The sequence below is a fragment of the Rhinoderma darwinii genome, chromosome 4 (assembly GCF_050947455.1).
Source record: "Rhinoderma darwinii isolate aRhiDar2 chromosome 4, aRhiDar2.hap1, whole genome shotgun sequence".
NCBI classification, from domain to species: Eukaryota; Metazoa; Chordata; class Amphibia; order Anura; family Rhinodermatidae; genus Rhinoderma; species Rhinoderma darwinii.
The window spans coordinates 352011086-352032798 of NC_134690.1; the positions used below are offsets into that span (position 1 = coordinate 352011086).

A 21713-nucleotide genomic window follows, 5' to 3' on the forward strand; every position below is an offset into this window, starting at 1 on the left:
CTAAAGAGGGCACATTAGGGGCACCTCTGGGGCATTTGTAACCACCAAAAATCAAGTTATTATTTGTTATCTATTATTAAATTACACATGAAGCCGTTATTTGGTGACTGTATGTTAGTATTATTTGAGCAGTAAATGGTAGTATTTACTTAGGCATTGTGTGGCACGGCTGCTTAGGCAGTGTACAGTAAATTATTTTTGCAGGATATGGTGGTGGTGGTGGTTGCATTGTTTAGAACTGTTATTTAGGCAACTGTATAGAAGTGTTATTTGGCCAACATATGAGAGTATGGTACTTGTAATTAGGCACCAGTATGGTTATTTGTACACTGTATGACAAAACACTATATGGGGAAGGGGGCACCAGCAGAAGGTACTGCACAGGGCAACATCCAATGTACCGTACAGTACGTACATGATAAGATTACAGTATGAAAATACAATCCAAAAAGTTATGCATCCTAATATAAAATATGTACATGAGTAAATGTGTAAGTGTTAGGTGCAGAATATCCTTTACAATTTTTCTTAACAAAGGTAAATAAACAATAGGGCATCTGCTTGCCTGGGCGTTCGTGTCCCATAAAGGTATGGTCAATTTGTAAAACAATATTTTGGATCAGGTCATTTGAATAGATGATTTAAAGAAGTTATTCAGGATTTCAAAATGAATGGCCTAATCTTATAATAAGCTATCAATATTTTACCGGAAGGGGTCATACTCTCGACACCCCCGCCGATCAGCTGTTTTTAATGAATGGGAGAGTGCTGCAATACCTTGCACAGCCGGTACGAATGCAACGACGTGTACAAGTACAAAAATAAAAATAAATCCATGTAAACAATGAAGAGGCTACAGCGCTTGCCGCCCCTTCAACCAGCTGATCGACGAGGGTGCCTAGAGTCGCACTCCCACTGATCTAATATTGATGGCCTATACTAAGGATAGACCATCAATTTTTAAATTCCGGATAACCCCTTTAAGTATTCTTTGAAGTAGAAAACGAATACACTTTCATAATCATTTGATTGCTGGCACATGTGGCCCCCTGCCAAGACTTCTCAGTCAAACCTCTCCAGTTTTCAACCTGCCCCAACAACCATTACCACTGAACTGCGGTTACAGCCTTTCTAAAACAGCTGTCTTTGATGTCATCCGGATGAGTCAGTGAAGTAAGAATCTTTGAAAACAGCTACGTATGTTATCTTTGAGGGTTTCTAAAATGTTCAGTTCAGCCAAACAGTGTTCTCAACTTTACCAACTCATTTTTATGCCTGATTGTTTTCATTACACATATTGAGAACCAAAGCACTTCCATGTTTTTTTGTGATCAGCATCCCTCTATAGGTATAGCAGAAGGGCTCATGCCATGTGTATAGACCCTGTACAGTGGCATAGGGAGTAATACACAGCAATAGACACTCCGCATGCGCCATATGGGCGCCTCCTTGAGGCACCATATTCTTTGCTAGGAGCAATACTTTCATGGGTAAAATTCCTACATTATACAGCACACTATTTTTTTTAATTACATTTTATTTCGCTTTTCATTTTTTTATTAAAAAAATATTAAAACTTCCAAAATGGATTGAAAGTAAACCTGCGTTGTGCTGTTCTTCTTTTACTCCTCCTCCAAATATAGGAATATATTGACAACTGGGTCTTACCATTTCCCTTGTCAATATGGGGTGTCCCGACAAAGTCAAAGCACTGATTGAACAGTGTCAGACTGTATATGGAAACACCCCATTGACAAGCAGAACGTTTCATACATTTTCAGGAGGAATAAAAAAGGAATGGTAGATAGCAAGGTTCTAAGAAAAGATGCTCCAGTAATGTTATTTTATGGGGTATGTAAGGATTTGCTAAAACAGACATGCCAAAATCCTCTTTAAGCTCCTCATTGGCATGGTTTGATTTTGGTAATATGATCCCATTCTTCTTTTTGCTGATCACTTTCTTTCTCTTTTCACTCAACTCATCCAAGCATAAATGTATTATTTAATGAGCTGAATCTTTATGTATGAATATATCCCCAAAAATTTTTAAAAAACATTCTGTCTAGCCTATGATGCTTCAAGTAAAAGATTAGACTTGAAATGTTTATGGGTTGTGCGTGGTACTGACGGAAAATACCACACACGATAATTATCAAAAGTGGTGCCGTTTTTTTCAGCAAACATCCCTTTTTATATGTACATACCCCATCCATTTCTACTATAAATCGATAATACACAGACATATTTACCATTTCACTCTTCCATTTTGAGGACTGGAGACCACTGTTAGGCTATGTTCACACGGAGTATTTTGGGGGAGGAATATCTGCCTCAAAATTCCGTTTGGAACTTTGAGGCAGATATTCCTCTCCCTGAACGCCGATTTTCGCGGCGATTATCGCGCCGTTTTTCGCCCTCGGCCATTGAGCGCCGCGGGCATAACAGCGAGAAATACGCTTTCTCCTGCCTCCCATTGAAGTCAATGGGAGGTCAGAGGCGGAAGCGCCCGAAGATAGGGCATGTCGCTTCTTTTTCCCGCGAGGCAGTTTTACTGCTCGCGGGAAAAAGACGCCGACGCCTCCCATTGAAATCAATGGGAGGCGTTCTCGGGCCGTTTTTGTCGAGTTTTGCGACGCGGTTTCCGCGTCAAAAAACTCGGCAAAATACTCCGTGTGAACATAGCCTTAGAGACCATAATAGTATATTGTATCTAGGCTTCTGCCTTACATTGTTTAACTTTATATGTAATGTTTATGTTTATTATGTTATCCTTATATCAATACCTTTGTCTAACCATTACTGACTTACATTGCTTTTGCAGCTCTTCATGAATTCCCCAGTGATATCTTCTCACATGAGGACCGACGGCATGGCGCGATCATTCTGCATGTTCTATGTGTAAGTTAATTTTTCTGAAATTTGTTTATTATTTATATTTTAGTTCTGTGCTAAATAACTTATGTAGCATGTCGCCAAATCAAGGATTTAAGCAAGGTAATTTGGTTAAAATATAGTGCAGAATTATTTTTTTAATTCCTGTTTTATAGAAAACAAAATCCACTTACAGCCTAGGCCCTAGGGTGTGCAACTTGTTTGTTCCCACAGGCCACATCACCTGTCATTTCTTAATGGGGATTTACTGGCCCAGATAGCCTGCACCACTGATCCAACATGTGGTGCCCCCGAACCTATGGAAACACGCAGGTTGGAGCTACATTGCCTGGTTTATTGATTAGATAATGATATTTAGGCAATGTTATTTAGGCAGACAGCAATGTTATTTAGGCAGACAGCAATGTTATTTAGGCAGACAGCAATGTTACTTAGGTAGACAGCAATGTTATTTAGGCAGACAGCAATGTTATTTAGGTAGACACTTTACAGCAATCTCTTCCTTGGAACAAGGATCTATCCTCTGAGAGATAGCGGGGGGTGACAGCCGGCTGTGAAAACTAATAGACTCACAGACGCAAAGCAGTAGTGTTGTGGCTATAACAGCACAACTGCCCAACACAACGCTTTTCTTTTTGATGTATGGTTTTAAAAAAACAATATGACCTCAGAGGAGCGCCACTTCCTCTGTCTTTTTCTGTATTTCACTCCTACTTTACAGCAAAGTAGAATGGAATGAATTTTAAACAAAAATCCTCCTATATGGGGCGTTCCCGTTGGTGATATATGCACAATCACGATGGGTTTCTTGATTGGAGGCAGCACTCCAACCGTTTTCAAAGTGAAAAAAAGTTTATTTATTCACCCTAATGGGTGAATTAAAAAAAACTCTTTTTCACTTTGAAAACAGTTGGAGTGCTGTCTATTTTTGTTGAAGTCTCTGTGAGAAGGGTTGGAGGTCGGGACCCTGAGGCTTGCACCCACACATCTGCTATCATAGTGCTACTCTTAGGCCTCATTTACACGAGCGTGTGCGTTTTGCGCACGCAAAAAACGCAGCGTTTTGCGTGCGCAAAAGGCACTTGACAGCTCCGTGTGTCATCAGTGTATGATGCGCGGCTGCGTGATTTTCGCGCAGCCGCCATCATAGAGATGAGGCTAGTCGACGTCAGTCACTGTCCAGGGTGCTGAAAGAGTTAACTGATCGGCAGTAACTCTTTCAGCACCCTCGACAGTGAATTCCGATCACAATATACAGCAACCTGTGAATAAAAAAAAGACGTTCATACTTACCAAAAACTTCCTGCTTCCTCCAGTACGGTCTCCCGGCCGTTGCCTTGGTGACGCGTCCCTCTCTTGACATCCGGCTCCACCTCCCTGGATGACGCAGCAGTCCATGTGACTGCTGCAGCCTGTGATTGGCTGCAGCCTGTGCTTGGCCTGTGATTGGCTGCAGCTGTCACTTGCACTGAATTGTCATCCCGGGAGGTCAGACTGGAGGAAGAAGCCGGGAGTTATCGGTAAGTCAGAACTTCTTTTTTTTTTACAGATTCATGTATATTGTGATCGGAAGTCACTGTCCAGGGTGCTGAACCAGTTTAACTCTTTCAGCACCGTGGACAGTGACTGTCTCCTGACGTCGCGTACCGGAAATTTTTTTGCCGGGTTCGGTCAAAACGAGTTCGGCCGACCGAACCCGGTGAAGTTCGGTTCGCTCATCTCTAAATTCTGACACTCCGTTTGGATGTTTGTAAACAGAAAAGCACGTGGTGCTTTTCTGTTTACATTCAGTTTGACAGCTCTTGTGCGAATCACGCAGTTCGCACTGAAGTGCTTCCGTGCGGCATGCGTGGTTTTCACGCACCCATTGACTTCAATGGGTGCGTGATGCGCGAAAAACGCACGATTATAGAACATGTCGTGAGTTTTACGCAACGCACTTGCGCTGCGCAAAATTCACGCATTGTCTGCACTGCCCCATAGAGTAATATAGGTGCGTACGACACGCGTGAAAAGCACACGCGTCGCACGCGCGTATATTACGCTCGTGTAAATGAGGCCTTATAAATAGATAGATAGATAGATAGATAGATAGATAGATAGATAGATAGATAGATAGATAGATAGATAGATAGATAGATAGATTTAGTTTGATTTCAAGATGTTTGCAGCATGCTGTTAGCATCTATTCAGGTTCATTAATTGTTTTTACATTTGTTTATCAGTTTTTTTGGTTTAAATGTATTAAATCACTTGGAGGTGTAACCATAGGGGGCGCAGATGTAGCAGTGTTAACTCAAGCCCTAGTCTTCTAGTGTGTCATAGAACCCTCACTCTGCACAAGGGAAAAGTGCTATGATATTTTGGAGGAAGAATTGCACAGTGTTGTAAACCTGCTATACAGAGCAGAGCATTTCACTATAACAACAAATACCTTTTTTTAGATTGTATATGACTCCTATACTACATGTATGTTATTAATTTGGAATATAAAATTGTTGCTTGCCAAGTGTGTGAACTAATGTTGCATTGAAGGGGTTGTCTGAGATCAGATAAAAGAGATAATTGATAGATTAGATAAAATGAGCTGCAATACCAGACACAGACCATGGATAAGAGTGGCGCTGTTTCACGGGTGAAAAAAAAAGGCCCATATTTCTAATCTCAGACAACTTATTTAAATATCCTTTCTGTGGACAATGTATTTTAATGTGTATATCACAAGTTACATTGTTTCTTAGAAAATAGTAATCACATTGTTTAATGCTAAACACATCAAAACAATGCTCGTTCGTATGAATTTTGCAAATAAAGTAGGCACTGACATTTAATAATAATTGACCTGATATGTTTATGCCTTTAGCTAGACGTAAAAATGCACGAGAACTGCATGAATGGCTTCATGGCTTAAATTTAGAGACAATTGGCAACAATAATTATTTTTTGACCAAACCAAAATTTTATTTTGGGGGATACGGTTTTAGAGGCAGGACAATCCATTGCAATGGAGATCATATCGGGTAAGGTTATGCAATAGGAGTCTGGACTTACAGTATGGCCATGGCACTGGGCACAAAGATCTCCAGATTGGTAATATTGCATACATATACTAACCCCTAAACACTGCCAGTTTGGATGATATAATATATATAGTATTGCTTGTATCACTTACTTTAATAGGTGATAGAAGAGATAGCGACTTAAGGCCTGAAGTTCCAAAGCCTTGCCGATATGCTGAGAACCAAATTTTACACACATTTTTATTTGCAGTTGTATGAGGGCTTTTTTGCAGGACAATTTGTTGTTTTTATTGTACCATACAATGTACAGAAAAATGGAAAAAAAATATTTAGGGTGGAATAGAAAAGAACCCTGCAGTTTCGGCATAGTTTCTTGGATTTAGTTTTTACGGCATTCACCAAGCAGTATAATCTACATGTTAATGTTATTCTGCAGGTTAATACGATTACAGCGATACCAAATTTATATTTTTATTCTTATTGACTACTTTTACAGAGAAAAAACTATTTGCCAGAAAAAAAATTGTTTTGTGTCACCATATTTTCATACCTCCCAACCGTCCCGGATTCAGCGGGACAGTCCCGGATTTTGGGCGGTGTCCTGCTGTCCCGGGCGGCCGGTGGTATGTTCCTGTTTCAACTGTATCTGCATCCTCATGACGCAGACAGTTGAATCCAATGCTGAGGCATCATTCAACCCTGCTTCAGCATTCAACTATGGACTCCTGGACCAGAGCAGCGCAAGCTCTATGGCTGGGGACTCCTGTCTTGGAAAAGCCCTTGACGTCACTGTCCATATATGGACAGTGACATCAGTGGCTCCTCCTGGAATGGAATCCCCGGTCAGAGCATTGCCGACACTCTTGCTGGGGATTCCCCTCCTGGAGAAGCCCCTGGCGTCACTATCCATATATGGACAGTGACGTCAAGGGCTCGTCCTGGAGCAGAATCCCTGATTCTCCGGCTGAGAATTGCACTCCTAGAGGTAGTCCCAATGGAGCTATCCACAGGGGGGTGTGGCACCATCTACATGGGCTCTGTGGCACTATATGGGCACCATCTACATGGGCACTGTGGCACTATGTGGGTACTGCCACTTTTTATGTGGGTATTGGCATTATGTGGGCACTGTGGTACTATGTGGGCACTGGCACTATATGGGCACCATCTACATGGGCACTGTGGCTCTATGTGGGCACTGACACTTTATATGTGGGCACTGGCACTTTATATGTGGGCTCTGGAACTTAATATGTGGGCACTGTGGGACTATGTGGGCACTGGCACCATCTATGTGGATACTCTATACATTGGGCACTGCGGCACTATTTACAGGGGCATTGGGACACTGTGGGGCATTATACTGTATGGGGGCATCTGTGTGGGTATTATAGTGTATGGAGGTAGCTATGGGGACATTATACTGTATGGTGGCAGCTATGGGGGCATTATGCTGTATGGGGACAGCTATAGGGCATTATAATGTATGGGGGCATAGTGCAATACCTTGGACAAGGTATGAAAACATTGGATATTTCAAGAAAACGTAAGCGTGATCATCGTACTGTGAAAAGATTTGTGGCTGATTCAGAGCACAGACGGGTTCGTTCAGATAAAGGCATATTGAGGAAGGTTTCCGCCAGACAAATTAATAGGATTAGGAGAGCAGCTGCTAAAATGCCATTGCAAAGCAGCAAACAGGTATTTGAAGCCGCTGGTGCCTCTGGGGTCCCACGAACCTCAAGGTGTAGGATCCTCCAGAGGTTTGCAAGTGTGCATAAAGCTATTATTCGGCCACCCCTAAACAATGCTCACAAGCAGAAACGGTTGCAGTGGGCTGAGAAATACATGAAGACTAATTTTCAAACCGTGTTGTTTACTGATGAGTGCCGTGCAACCCTGGATGGTCCAGATGGATGGAGTAGTGGAAGGTTGGTGAATGGCCACCATGTCCCAACAAGGCTGCGACGTCAGCAAGGAGGTGGCGGAGTCATGTTTTGGGCTGGAATCATGGGGAGAGAGAGCTGGTAGGCCCCTTTAGGGTCCCTGACAGTGTGAAAATGACCTCTGCAATGTACGTAGAGTTTATGACTGACCACTTTCTTCCGTAGTACAAAAAGAAGAACCGTACCTTCCGTAGCAAAATAATCTTCCTGCATGACAATCATGCTGCAAAGAATACCTCTGTGTCATTGGCTGCTATGGGCATAAAGGGAGAGAAACTCATGGTGTGGCCCCCATGTTCCCCTGACCTCAACCCTATTGAGAACCTTTGGAGCATCCTCAAGCAAAATATCTATGAGGGTGGGAGGCAGTTCACATCAAAACAGAAGCTCTGGGAGGCTATTCTGACATCCTGCAAAGATATTCAAGCAGAAACTGTCCAAATACTCACAAATTCAATGGATGCAAGAATTGTGAAGGTGATATCAAAGAAGGGGTCCTATGTTAACATGTAACTTGGCCTGTTAAGTTTTTTTTGATTGAAAGAGCTTTTGATTTCTGTAAATATGACCTCCTGACGCTGCAAATTCAACAAATTACCATTTTAGTTCTCTTTACAACCTTTAAAATGTTTTGATCTCTGTTGTGCATAATAATTTGAAACAGTGCATTTTGAGTTTTTTACTTCTAAAAAAAAATCTGTTATCATTAGGAGATTTGTTCAATAAAATTTGCATTATACTCCAATGGTTGATGGCTTGAAGATTATACTGACTGTCATTTGCATCGACTATTTAGGAAAATGAGCGAAAAATAACATTTGCATAATAATTTGGAACGCGGTGTAGTAATAATGTTTACCGTTGTGCCCCAACAAAGTAATAATGCCCCTTTGACAGAAATAATGCTTCCTTTTTGCCAAAACACAGTAATAATCAATGTCTTTGTGCCCACCACAGTACTAGTGCTCCTTATGTGCTCCATAGAATGTAATGCCCCCTGTGGGCCCCCAAAATGTTATAATGCTTCCATGTAACCCCCCAAAAAGTAATAATGCCCCCGTAAGCCCCTAAAAAGTAATAAGGCCCCCTGTGCCCCTAAACAGTATTGTGTGCCCCTAGACAGTAATGAATGCTCATTCAATAAATATTCCTACCTTTGTGCCCCTGGTAGTAGCAACCCCTTTGTTCAAGAGTTGTAAGTTAGACTCACCCAACCCTGCCGATCCAATACCGAGCGGATCTGCTGAAGCTTTTTCTGGACTTTACAGCCTGACGCAGGTGGCGCATTGCAGTGATGTCATCACGCTGCCTGCACCGGTACGCTGACGTCCTGTGTGCGTAGGCCTACATCAACCTGTTGCCTGCAAGAAAGATAATGGCAGGGCAGGGAGCCTGTGGCTCTATGCTCTGCCATAGGTTTCATCTGTATCTGCATCCTGAGGACGCAGATATGGTTGAAGGCGAATGTGTGTCCGCGCGGCCCACTTACTAGCACGGTCCACTAGGAATCTTCCCGGTTGGGCAGATTACCAACCGGACCTGCTGCTGCTTAGCCCATAGGCATATTTTATGGGGAGGCCTGTACCTAGAGCTCCATCTGCTCCATTGTTAATCCGGCCTTGCTACTACACCGTTGTGTGGAAGAACTGCAAGTGGTATACGTTAGGATACTTGGAAACATTTGGCATTGCTCCAATAAGCTCTACAAATTTATTCTGTATTGGAGAATCAAACAAGAGTAAGCCTGTGTTTCTTCATCCCAAATGTTATTGATCTCACAGCTAACACATTTCTGCTTTAAATAATTGCAAACCTTTCAAATAGCGGCCCACACAACTAGAGACTTTTAAGTGCTGGTACGGCTCTAAATGATTATCTACATTATGGCTGGGTAAAATTAGACAACAAAGCTTTTAGAACCCTTACAGCAGTAACTATACAAATAATGGAGTGATTCTAAATTAAGTATTAGCTTTAGCTCATTTAAAGTTGTAAACATTCCTATTACTACACACACAAATCCTCCACCCATAATGCCAATCAATTTTTGGACACAGTCTGGGCAGAATTCAACATGGTGGCTCAGTGGTTAGTGGTTTGACTCTGACCAAGCGCAACATCTACCCGGAGTTTGTATGTACTGATAGGTCAATTGGCTTCCTATGAAATTGGTCAAAGAGTGTGTGCATAAAATAGGGAGATTACATTATGTGCCCCATAGGAGACAGGAACTGTTGTGAATGATTATAAACTCTGTACAGCACTGCACAATATATGCGTGCTCTAGAAGCAAATTGAAATAAATAAATACACAGCATTCTTATAGGCTATGTAAACATTTGAAAGGGATTTTTTAAATTTATTTTTTAATAACAAGGTCAATCAGTGTGTTTGGTGCAATTTTATAATTATTTTTTATTAAAAATTATTTTTACTTTTTGAGATACAGCTGTTCTGTATTCTGCATGTGTATGCGAAGACCTGAATCCATCAGGTGCACGGGAATGCAGAGCAGCTGAATCTCAAAAAGTAAAAGGAATTTTTAATAAAAACGAATTATAAAGTTCCACCAAGCACAAACCATTTTATTAAAAAAAAAAAAAAAATCCTTTCAAAGTTGTACATAGCCTTTAAGTCCAGATAATTCTGTGTGGTGGTGCTGTATTGCAAACTGAGTTTTCCACTAGAAGTGAGGAAAACGTTATAGTTTGTAAGAATTGTATTTTGGATTGTACATAAAAACATCTCTGTATATCTTAGTATGGGTATACAGTGATATGCAAAGCCTCATTGAAATGCATTTCCACTTTTTTCTGGATCTGTGTGATAGGGATACCAAATATTATTGTGTTCATGAGCCCCTAACCTACTTCCTAACTACCCATTATGTGACCCTTAGACGTATCTTCTTTCTGTTCTTTTGTAAGTGTTTTTTCAGTTGGAGAAAATTGTCTATTGACTGTTGTCAATTGTGTGATCCTGTGTTATCTGCCCCCAGCTTTATAATAGAGGTGTTCAGAACTTCATTGTAATGATAAGATATCCATTGACTCTGCTCCCTGTGTGCACAGCACAATCTGAAAAATTACAGGAAGTGTTAGCTTATTGTGACTGCTCTATATAGATAGGGACATAAAAAAATAGGAAAACATTTTTATTTAAAAAAATATATATGATTAACCCTTTCATGACTTGTCATTGATGCCCTTGTGTCCAGGTCAAATTTTCCATTTCTGATGTGCACTTCTTTAAACAATAATATCTTTGTGACCGCTTTGAATATCACAACTATTTTTACTTATGAGGCTTTCATTTTCTAGATTAGTTTAATTAATTCCATGTTTTTCATTTTTATTATGAGCAGACAAATCACTAAAAATGTGGAAAAAACTAACTTTTTTGTAATTTTTTATATATATTTATCTATATTATATGTATATAGATATATATCTATATACACTGTACAGTTCTGTAACAATGAACTTCCTCTCTCTTCGTTGGCCTGGATCATTGTGAGGGGAGAGTGAAGGAGGCTATATTCAGATGAAATGAAAAAAAAAAGCAGTTAACAACGGATTTGGGTTTTTGTCCCAGTCACCTGAAAACACCACAGTGCCCATGTAAATAATGACTCAATACACAGTAGAAAGTGCCACCTTGCCCACTGTAGATAGTGCCCACATAGTGCCACAAACAGGGCCCATGTAGACAGCATCACAGTGTTCCCCGTGGCTAGTGCCCGTATAATACCACTGTGTCCATGTAGATAGTGCTATACCCTCTGTATGTAGCACCCCCTATAGATAGTGCCAACCCCTGCAGATAGCGCCACCACCCTGTCGATAGCACGATCCCCTCTGTAGATAGCAACATCCCCCCTGTAGATAGCGCCAACCCTGCAGACAGCGCCACCCCCTGCAGATAGTTCCACCCCTCTGTAAATTGCACCACCCCCCCTGTAGATAGCACCACCCCCCTGTAAATAGCGCCACCCCCTGCAGATACTGCCACCCTCTGCAGATAGCCCCACACCCCTTGCAGATAGGGCCACACTCCCTGCAGATAGCACCAGCCCCCCCCACCCCGTAAATGGCACCTTCCTCCTGTAGATAGCACCACTGTAGCTCCCTGTAGGAACGGAATCCCTCTGGCCTCTACATAGTTACATAGTTAGTACGGCTGAAAAAAGACACATGTCCATCAAGTTCAACCAAGGGAAGGGAAAAGGGAAGGAAAAATTTCTACACATAGGAGCTAATATTTTTTTGTCCTAGAGGACATATATTGACAGGGGCATCAGGGGCTAACTTTAAAAGCGGAATCCCCTGCCAGAGCACCTGCGAGTAACATCTATCGTCACTGTCCATATATGGATAGTGACGCCAGTGGCTTCTCCAGTAGCGGAATCCCTGGCTAGAGCTATCTGACACCAGAGATTCCGCTCCTAGAGGAACTTTAGGTGGCGCCATCTATAGTGGGGAGGTGTGATGCTATCTACAATGGGGGGTTGCCATCTACAGGGAGGGTGGCACTATATTCAAGGGGGTGGCACTATCAACGGCGGGGATGGAGAGACATCTGAGGCTCCCTCTAGGAGGGGAATCCCCGGCCAGAGTTCTGACTGCGGATTCCGCTTCTAGAGGGAGCTTAGGTGGCGCTATCGACAGGGGGTTTTGCGCTATTTACAGGGGGTTGTGTGTGGAGCAATCTATAATGGGGGGTGTATGCGGGGCTCTCAAAGCCCCGGCAGACATGAAAGTGCAGCACTGCTCACACTGAAGCAGCACTGCACTCATTAAACCTAGTTCCAGGCTGCCAATGTTTATATACGTGACAACAGCACAGGGCATCGGCAGTAGGAACGTATATAGTCGTATGGCAGTCGTGAGGGGGTTAAATGGGTAATCCCATGAATCATTTTCATACTGAAAGTCCTAAAAATGCTGTTTAAATGTAAATTGCAGCATTTCTAGCATACAATAAAAAAACCTTTTCAGCATTTTTTGCTCACATGTGTCTCCCTTGGTGCTGCTGCTAATCTGTGCTACTGGGGAAAGGGATATGAGCAAAAACAGTCTAGTTGCCCCTCTGGCAGCCGACAATATAGTCCCTTCTTACTTCCCTTGCAGAAGTCGTCTCCTCAGCTATACTGCCATGCTACTGCAGAGGCTCTGCTACTTTCCTGAGAAGCTATTTCTGTTGGCTGCAGAGGTTTACTATGGAGCGACCAGCCTGGCTGTAGGGAGAGTGACTGAGAATGTAGGGGGATGTGCACATTGCTAGACACTTTGAACACCAGGTAGCACTATACTATGTTGGTAAATTACATAACTCTTCACTGGCTAATTTTTTTTAACAGCACGTAAATAACAAACACATAGTTTCCAACACTCCTGAAATTGCTCGGACTGTCCCGAATTTACAGAGACAATCCGGGTAAATTACTGTCCCGGGACGTGTCCCGGCAACTGCCACATTCCATTGTATCTGTGTCCTCAAGACGCAGATACAATTGAATACTATGGCATATCAGGAAACTATCTGCTTCCTGCTTTGCCATTCACTCCTCTTGGAATTGAATCCCTGTCCAGAGCCTTGTCAACGCTATGGCTGGGGATTCGCTCATAGAGGGAGCCCCTGATGAGATCAATGACCATATATGGCACTATCTACAAGGGGGAGTGTGTGGTATCATCTACAGGGGGCTGTGGCATAATCAACAGGGGGGCTGTGGGGCATCATCTACTGTGGGCTGTGTGGCATCATGTACAAGGGGGCTGTGGGGCATCATCTACTGTGTGCTGTGTGGCATCATCTACAGGGGGGACTGTGTGGCATAATCTATAGGGAGCTGTGTGGCATCATCTACAAGGGGGCTGTGTGGCATCATCTACTGTGGGCTGTGTGGCATCATCTACAGGGGGGCTGTGTGGCATATTCTACAGGAGAGCTGTGTGGCTCTATCTACAGGGGGTGTGTGGCACTATCTACTGAGGGCACTGTGGTATTATCTACAGAGGGCACTATCTTAAATGGGGGGTAGTCCTATCTACAGGCGGTCATGTGACAATATCTACAGGGGGCACTGGGGCATTATCTACAGGAGGTAGTGCTTGGCAATATCTAAAGGCAGCAGTGTATTGCAATATCTATTGGGGGCAGTGTGGAGCACCATCTGAAAGGGGCACTGAGTGTGGTACTATCTACGAGGTTTTTTATGCTGCCAGTAGTGGTCAGCGCATATTGCCTAGCCCTAGTGATAAAGTGAGACAACCGGATAACCAGAGAGATACTGGCCACTATGGTTGTTGCCAGTCAAACTAGTGCAGAAATTTTTGTTCTTTTATTTGTATGGAGAAATTTTGGAAAGAAAGCCACGCCCACTAGACACACCCACCAGATAAGCCACGACCATAAGACACACCCACCAAAGACACCACACCCTAAAGGGCCTTTTACATCATCCGGCAATCGGCCGGTGCAGCGAGCGCCGATAAACGAAGCATAGTTGATCGGCGCTCGTTTGCTCCTGTCACATGGAGCTATGGATGGGGACGAGAGGTCAGTAGTCCGATCGCTCGTCCCCATACATTATTATCATGTCGGCAGCACGTCTCCCTGTTTACACAGGGAGTTGTGCTGCCGACAACAATAATATTTTATTTTTTTAAAACGATACGATCAGCAGATGTTCGAGCGTTTGCTCGTTGATCTGCTGATAGCTGCCCTGTTTACACAGGGAAGTTATAGGAACGCTCTTCTACGCGATAATCGTCCTTTGTACAAGGGCCTTAAGTGTCCCTGGAAAAAAAAATCTAATGTTGGCAACTATGCAAACATTGTTATTAATCTTATGATCTATACAATGAATATGAGATTTAATGCTAGGACAACTTCCTTTAACATAAAAACTTTTAAACAATAAGTGATTTTCTAACGATAGATTATGTTTGTCTGGCTGGCGTTTCCATTTACCACTAGAAACTAATTCAGAACTTTTAAAAGTACAGTCTGCAAAGAAAACCATTCCTTACTCTAAATGCAAATACTGTAATATTACCAAAGGGGTCCTGTATGATCCTGTAATTCTAGCTCGGGTGCCATTCCCACCCAGAATTTAGAAATTATTTCCATATATACCCGCATTTTACAGCCTCTTCAAACTATTTATTAATCCTAGGTAATGGAAGTAGACTAAGAAGGAATATCCAGCACTCGGTAAAAAAGTTAAATGGTTTATTTGGTCATTTTAAAACAAAGATTAAAACAACAATCCCGGGACCACGCTTACGCGTTTCAGACCGCTAGGGTCCTTAGTCACGCGGTGAGCGAACTTTCTGTAATACATTTCTCTTTTTCATATTTATTAATCCTCCCTTGGTTTTTCACATGCTTATTTTCCTCCTACTATTGCCCTTTTCCCATATCATCACCTCTGCATCCTGTAAGTCTTAATGTGCTATTTCATGTAGTCAGCAGGTTTCACAAACCTAAGAAAATAGTGATAAAAAATAAAATTTGTTTATACTGAATAGGACAAATCTTAGATCTAAATGGTTAAATGGAGAATAAAGTTGCTGAAACCGAGAGTATTTAGTTTTATATATCCAGAGAGATAGTATTATTGTTTTTGGCCCGTTCTATACTTTTAGCTGGAGAAATATCTTAAAATAACGCAGTCTATTAGAAAAAAACAAACAGATTTACCGCATTTTGCATGAGTGTCCCTGTTTGGATAAAAAAAAGCCTTTTAGTGTATCTTTATTTTATTTTATTTTTTTACGATTGAAAGCTGGAGTGAGCGGATTTATTGATGTAATAACTGCAGGGATTTGATGGCGTTTGCTATCAATTATAACAAGCCTTTCTTCCAAAATACCAACACCACAGGAACTCTCACACAACTTTGTGTTGTGATTTCTCACCAGGAAATCTATTTAAAAGGCAATGGACAAAAGATGTGAGTCATTGTAGACTTGGTGTATTTGATTGTAGATGAATCATGCTTTTATTCCAGCAGGAGAAAGTTCTCTGAATGTCATCTCGGCTTTAGGTAGTTATCAGACTCAAGCTTTCAGAACATAGATATTTAAAATAATCTTTTGGAAAATTTGGAAGAAAGTGGAAGAACATTTTTTTACAAGCACAAAACTTGTTCTTGGGGGTTTGTAGTAGGAAAGGAAGAGTAAACCTCATGCATATTGTCGTATTATGGCTCTATACAACTTCCAAGTTGTTCAGAGCCAGAATACGCTGCCAGTAGACTTCTGTACCTGCCTTTGATGTCATACAAAGTTTTTCTGCCTAAATTATAAGGGATTATAAATTGTAGCATGCTTCATCGGATGCCTTATTACAGAGGAATATCTCCGCAATATGGGGGCCCACGGAGGCACCATAATGCGGCACAACTTCTACCAACTCTGTCTTCACTCACATACACCACAGGTCACTTTCACCCGCAAGTTTAATGCAATCACCTCTTCGTTATCATTACAGGGATTATGTGCTGGATTGATTAATTTAGTTTTGACTCGAGACACATTTAAAGCGGTTGTCTCACAAAGATGCCATTTGTAAAAAAGAAGCCAATTTGGCTGATCGCCACAAGTCCAGCTTCTCTAACCCATGGTGATCAGCTATTCATTCTCACAGGGGGAAGTCGGGTCTGACCCTACATGCCAGCAACTGAAAAAAATAGTCGACCATGTAATACATGGATGGGCCTTATCCACCAGAGTGGCAGCAACTCTTTCTGGGTGAATCTCTGCCTTTCCTCATAGATGGGGGGGGGGGTTCCCGAGTGATGGTCTCCCTCCGTGAAGTCCATATGCCCTAACAATTATTTCGATATTATCATTGATCTCTTCTCTATTTTTCAAAATAAATGTTTATACACTAGTACATGGCTCACAATCGAATTTCCCTATCTCAGATACATACGTGTGGAAACCGGAGTACCCGGAGGAAATCCACATAACCCGGTGAGAACATATAAACTCCAAATATATCTGACTTAATAGTTAAAGTAGCTCATGAAATTAACTTTGAAGGGATAAAATATCTGGCACACACGTACAGCATGAATATACCAATCCTCTGACTAACTGTGGGGTTTTCCACAGTATAAACACTTTAAGAGAACATTCAACACTTAGAACTTGCTGAAATGTTGAAAATGTTCACATCAAACATACAGACATAATAATGTCCAAGATGTGTACTTAACAATGAGAAGGTAAAGTAAAAAATGGGCCGCTCTGAGATGTGATCAAAGCAATTCCATTAGATTTTTTTTAACGATTACATGCTTTAAATAAATAGAATTTTAGAACAAAGTGAACTGTATGTCTGCACCTTTCCTGAGTTGTTAGAACAGGTCTATGTCACAAGTAATCAGTTCTCTGCTATGGTAATGTATATTGTTACTCTTCCATGGCTGGCGTACATCCGGCCCTTCACTAGCCATTATAGGCAACAGGAGAAACTGAAGGTAAAGCTCTTTTTTATCCACCGCCAACACTGTATAAAGGAAAGAATTGCATTATATGGTGGACATAAGGTCCTATAGATGCTTTCCATTCTAAAGAGGAAATGAGTAACATTAAAAGGGTTGTATGCACTAAGAAAAAAAGGTTACCTTTTTTTCCCATAAACAGCGCCCCTCTTCTCCATGGGTTATGTACGGTATTACAGCTAAGCCGTATTCACTTGGTTTAAATTACTATTCTAAAATATTTGCATTCATTATTTTGATGAAAATGTATTCATCATATAGGCATAATTTGTTCAGCAATAGGACAAAACATTCTCATAAGGATGTCATGCATTGTTAGAATGAAATCTCCAGTGTAGCTGTAGGCAAAATGTGAAAATCCAGTTTTTGTCTGTTTTGTCTTCCAACAAATTTCACTTACCATGGGTTGCACAATGTGGGAGAGCGAGTTTTCTTAATACAGCTGATTAGGTCTAGTATGGACAAACTGTCTTGGAGTGTCGCTCCACAGCCACCACTAGAGGGAGCATGCATATGATTTCAATGGGAGCTGTATAGATAGTATGCAGCTAGCTCCACACAGTGGCGGCTATTGGTAGCCATATTTGTATCAATTCTATGATTGGGTGAAGGGAAGGACTCTGTTGACTTTTTATTGAGGACACTTTTCTGGCACTGTTTATGTGGGGCACTTTTTTTTAGACTGTTACTTGTGGGCATTGCCAGGGCCTTCTCTCAATGACTCTTACAAGTATGCAAGTACGATTTTGACCAATATGGCGACTATTACAGCTTCCACAAGTATTATAACCCAACTGTTAGTTATCAGCAGCAAAGCGCCTATTAGATTAGTTAGGCGATAGGGAATTGATAAACTGGTGACAAAGTCCCTTTAAATTAAGTTTTTATGTTAAAAATATTTTTCAAGAACTTGATGCTATTTTTTATTTTCTAAATCATGATCTTTATTAAAAAAAAACGATGCTATTGTTTCCGTGAAAAAAAACCAGAAACCTAGTGGAACGAAGACAAACTTAAACCAACTAAAAGAAAAATAATACCATTGAAATCAAATGTAATGCAAACGGAAGCTATGGTTTCAGTTTGGCTTTTCGTTCACCTGTTCCTCTGACAGAAAGGTTGAACGGAACAGATGGATGGAAGCCAGCGCTGATGTGAACAAGCCCTTAATTAGTATATCCGTGTTCAAAAAAGTCAAAACGATTACAATATAGTATTTTTTAACCTGCACGGCGAACACTGTAAAAAAAAAATGTAATTGACAAAATTCCTGTTTTTTGGTCACCTTGTCTCCGACAAAAAATGGAATAAAAAGTAATCAAAATGTTGTATGTACCACAAAATGGTACTAATAATAAAGTTATAACATTATCTTTTTAACAAATTTTCTTTATTTTTTTAAAAAGTATTAAGACATAAAAAAATTATATAAAATTGGTATTGCCATAATCGTATTGACCCCCAGAATAAGGTTAACATGTTTTTACTGCATGGTGAGCGCTGTAAAAAGAAAAAACAATAGCGGAATGAGTTTTTTTCTCATTCCACCTCACAAATATTTTTTTTCTCCGGTTTCCCAGTACATTATATGGTACAATAAATGGTGCCGTAAAAAAACAACAACTCGTCCAGCAAAGAAACAAGTTCTCATACTATTATATTGAGGGAAAAATAAAAAAGTTACGGCTTTTGGAAGTTGGGGAGGAAAAAAAACAAACCGAAAAATAACTGCAACAGCACAGGGTTAAAGGTCCAAGTCAGTTAGAGCACATTGTCCCTCCACTTATTACACATAGTTCTGACACCCCGTGTACTATTCACAGCAGTGACCCCCATTCATCACACATTTATTTCTTATTACATTATCACACAGTTCTGACACTTCCATACATACACTTTTCTTTTTTACCATACATTCACACCCTAGCACTACACTGACACTGACACTCATTTATCACACACTTGTGAGCACTTAGTTCGCGACTCCCCCCAAGACTAGTGGGAGTGGCTATCACTATTTAATGCACTCTCCTTCTGCAGCATTTTTTGACCTGTCTGCGTCCTGCTGGGAACGGGTTTTCACCCACCCACTTAGTAAGTATGGCCTTTTTTGTAGTTAGAGTATGTTCACACGGCTTGATTTCAATGGGAAAAACGTTTAGTTCCCACAGGGCATTTTTTTACGTGGCCGTTTCAAAGAACGGCCCGTAAAAAAAAACGCCTCATAAAAAGAAGTGCATGTCACTTCTTGAGCTGTTTTTGAGCCGTTTTTCATTGGGTCAATGGAAAAATAGCTCCAAAAATGGCCGTAAAAAACGCATCAAAAAACGAATGATGCATAATAAACGGTTGAAAAGCAGAGGCTGTTTTCCCTTAAGAACAGCTCCGTATTTTACAGCTCTTTTTCGTTTGCCGTGTGAACATAAACTTATTGTAGTGGTTATATTCTCTAAAATGTTCAGAGAGACTGTTCCCAAGACACATATTATTTATTGCAGTGAAAATATAGGGGTACTTAATTATGTATCACTTGCTATTCATTACATACCTGGAATGCTAAGTGAACATCAGGATATTGCTGGTAAGTTGGCAGCGGGATACAAAGCCTTTGTTTCACTAATGTCTCAGAATTTGCTAACCTTCCTTGAATGTGACCTAAATATAGCAAAGCTATTTCTGCATAAGCCATTATATGATCTCTTGTGCCCTCCTCAGCAGTATTTTGACAAACAAATCAATCAATGGTTTTCATTTGCAAGGTGCCCTTAAAGGAGCCACAGATCCATGAATTTGCCATTTGCGTCTTCCAAAGCCCAGCTGATCATATACACAATTAATTAGGTGTATTTTTATCTTACTTTAGTTGTTTGAATTGGAATTCTGCACTATATGCAAATAGCAATATTCTGATTCCTTTGTTAAGTCTCGTGTGTGTGTCCTTCAGATAAAAAAAAAATCAAAGATCCTTTAAGCTGTTTCATAGCTAGATATAGATAAAGGAAAGGCAAACTTGAGGAAGAGTCTCCGTAATATTCACATCAATCAAGGTGACCGCTGCAAATGTTTGGTGCAAAGAAAAAAATACAGAAGGATTTGAGTATTAAAATACAGGATTGGTCTTATTTATCCAGACAAAGGGATGCCTCCAAGTAGATGAAATTCTGCGGACACTTGTATGATGGACTTTTAACCTTTAAAAGTAAAGGTTAGAGCTGCCACGGAATTTATATATTGCTACAGTAGTTGAAATACAATTTACTCTATATCGCAACCTCTATTTGTCCGGCATTACAAAAGTAGATGTAATTATAAAGTAATTTAAAAAAATAACAGTATGTAAAGCAATTAAAGGGGTTGTCCCACTATTAAATGTTATTGCAATATAATTCAGCATTAAAAATTAATTTGTTTTGTAATTTTCCTTGTGTTACAAAAATGCTCCAGTTAGGAAATATTCCCTTTACTTTATTATAATGGTTCCCCCCTGGTGTTCAAACTGTATAAAAAAATCCTTGTACTGAGCTGATTAAGAGAGGATGCACATCCTCAGTTCCACTCGCTAACTGCCACCAACCAATAGAATTGCCTTCTTTGCGGCAGAAAGGACACGCCCTCTGAGCTGCTATCCTGAAGAAAATCTAGAAGAGCAATTGGAGCAATGAATTGGAAGATCTCTGGATCTATGTAAGGTACAGGGCTGGTGCTAGATTTGTTACAAAGAGATTGTCCTGCACCATATTATGTCTCATTTTCTTTTATTTTTCATTAATTCTGGAACAACCCCTTTAAGTAGCAAAAAGTTAATATTGTTCTATTCATCTGAACGGAACGTGCAGAAATCCATACACATGCTGCAACAACTACCCCTTTGACATGAACTGAACTGCTTTTTTGTTGCAGAAATTTCTGCAACAAAAGCCGCCGCGTGGGACTGCACCCTAAAGGTATATTATGAAATGAATACATATAGAATTATACAAAACCTATTATTACTAATGTAAATAACCGCCCATTTTTTTTATTGCTGCGCAACCATTGGCAACACTAAGGGCATGTTCACACGTGGCAGAGTTTTTCCGCTGTAAATGTTGGTGCAGATTTGGGGCAATTACGCAACGAATCTGCACCAACATTTGCATATTTGACAGGTAATTCAGATGTTGCAGAAAAGACAGCGGACTTGCCACAGATTTCAGTTTTTGCATTGCGAAGGCTGAAATCCGCAGTGAAATTCCGCTTCTTCTCCGCAACAGACAGTGCATGCTTCGGAGGGAAAATTCCGCACCGCAGCCTATGGTCCGCAGCAGAGTTTTTTCCGCAACGCCTGAACTAACTTGC

The 21713-nt window shown here is 40.9% G+C and overlaps 1 protein-coding gene across 1 annotated transcript in view; it reads left to right on the forward strand.

The window, feature by feature from the left end:
• The window catches only part of SLC24A3 (solute carrier family 24 member 3), a 354780-nt gene that overhangs the window by 191543 nt on the left and 141524 nt on the right, over positions 1-21713 (forward strand). Inside the window, exon 3 of the mRNA XM_075862964.1 lies at positions 2822-2898. Within this exon, the coding sequence (XP_075719079.1) occupies positions 2822-2898 (77 nt within the window). The remainder of the gene's footprint in view (positions 1-2821; positions 2899-21713) is intronic.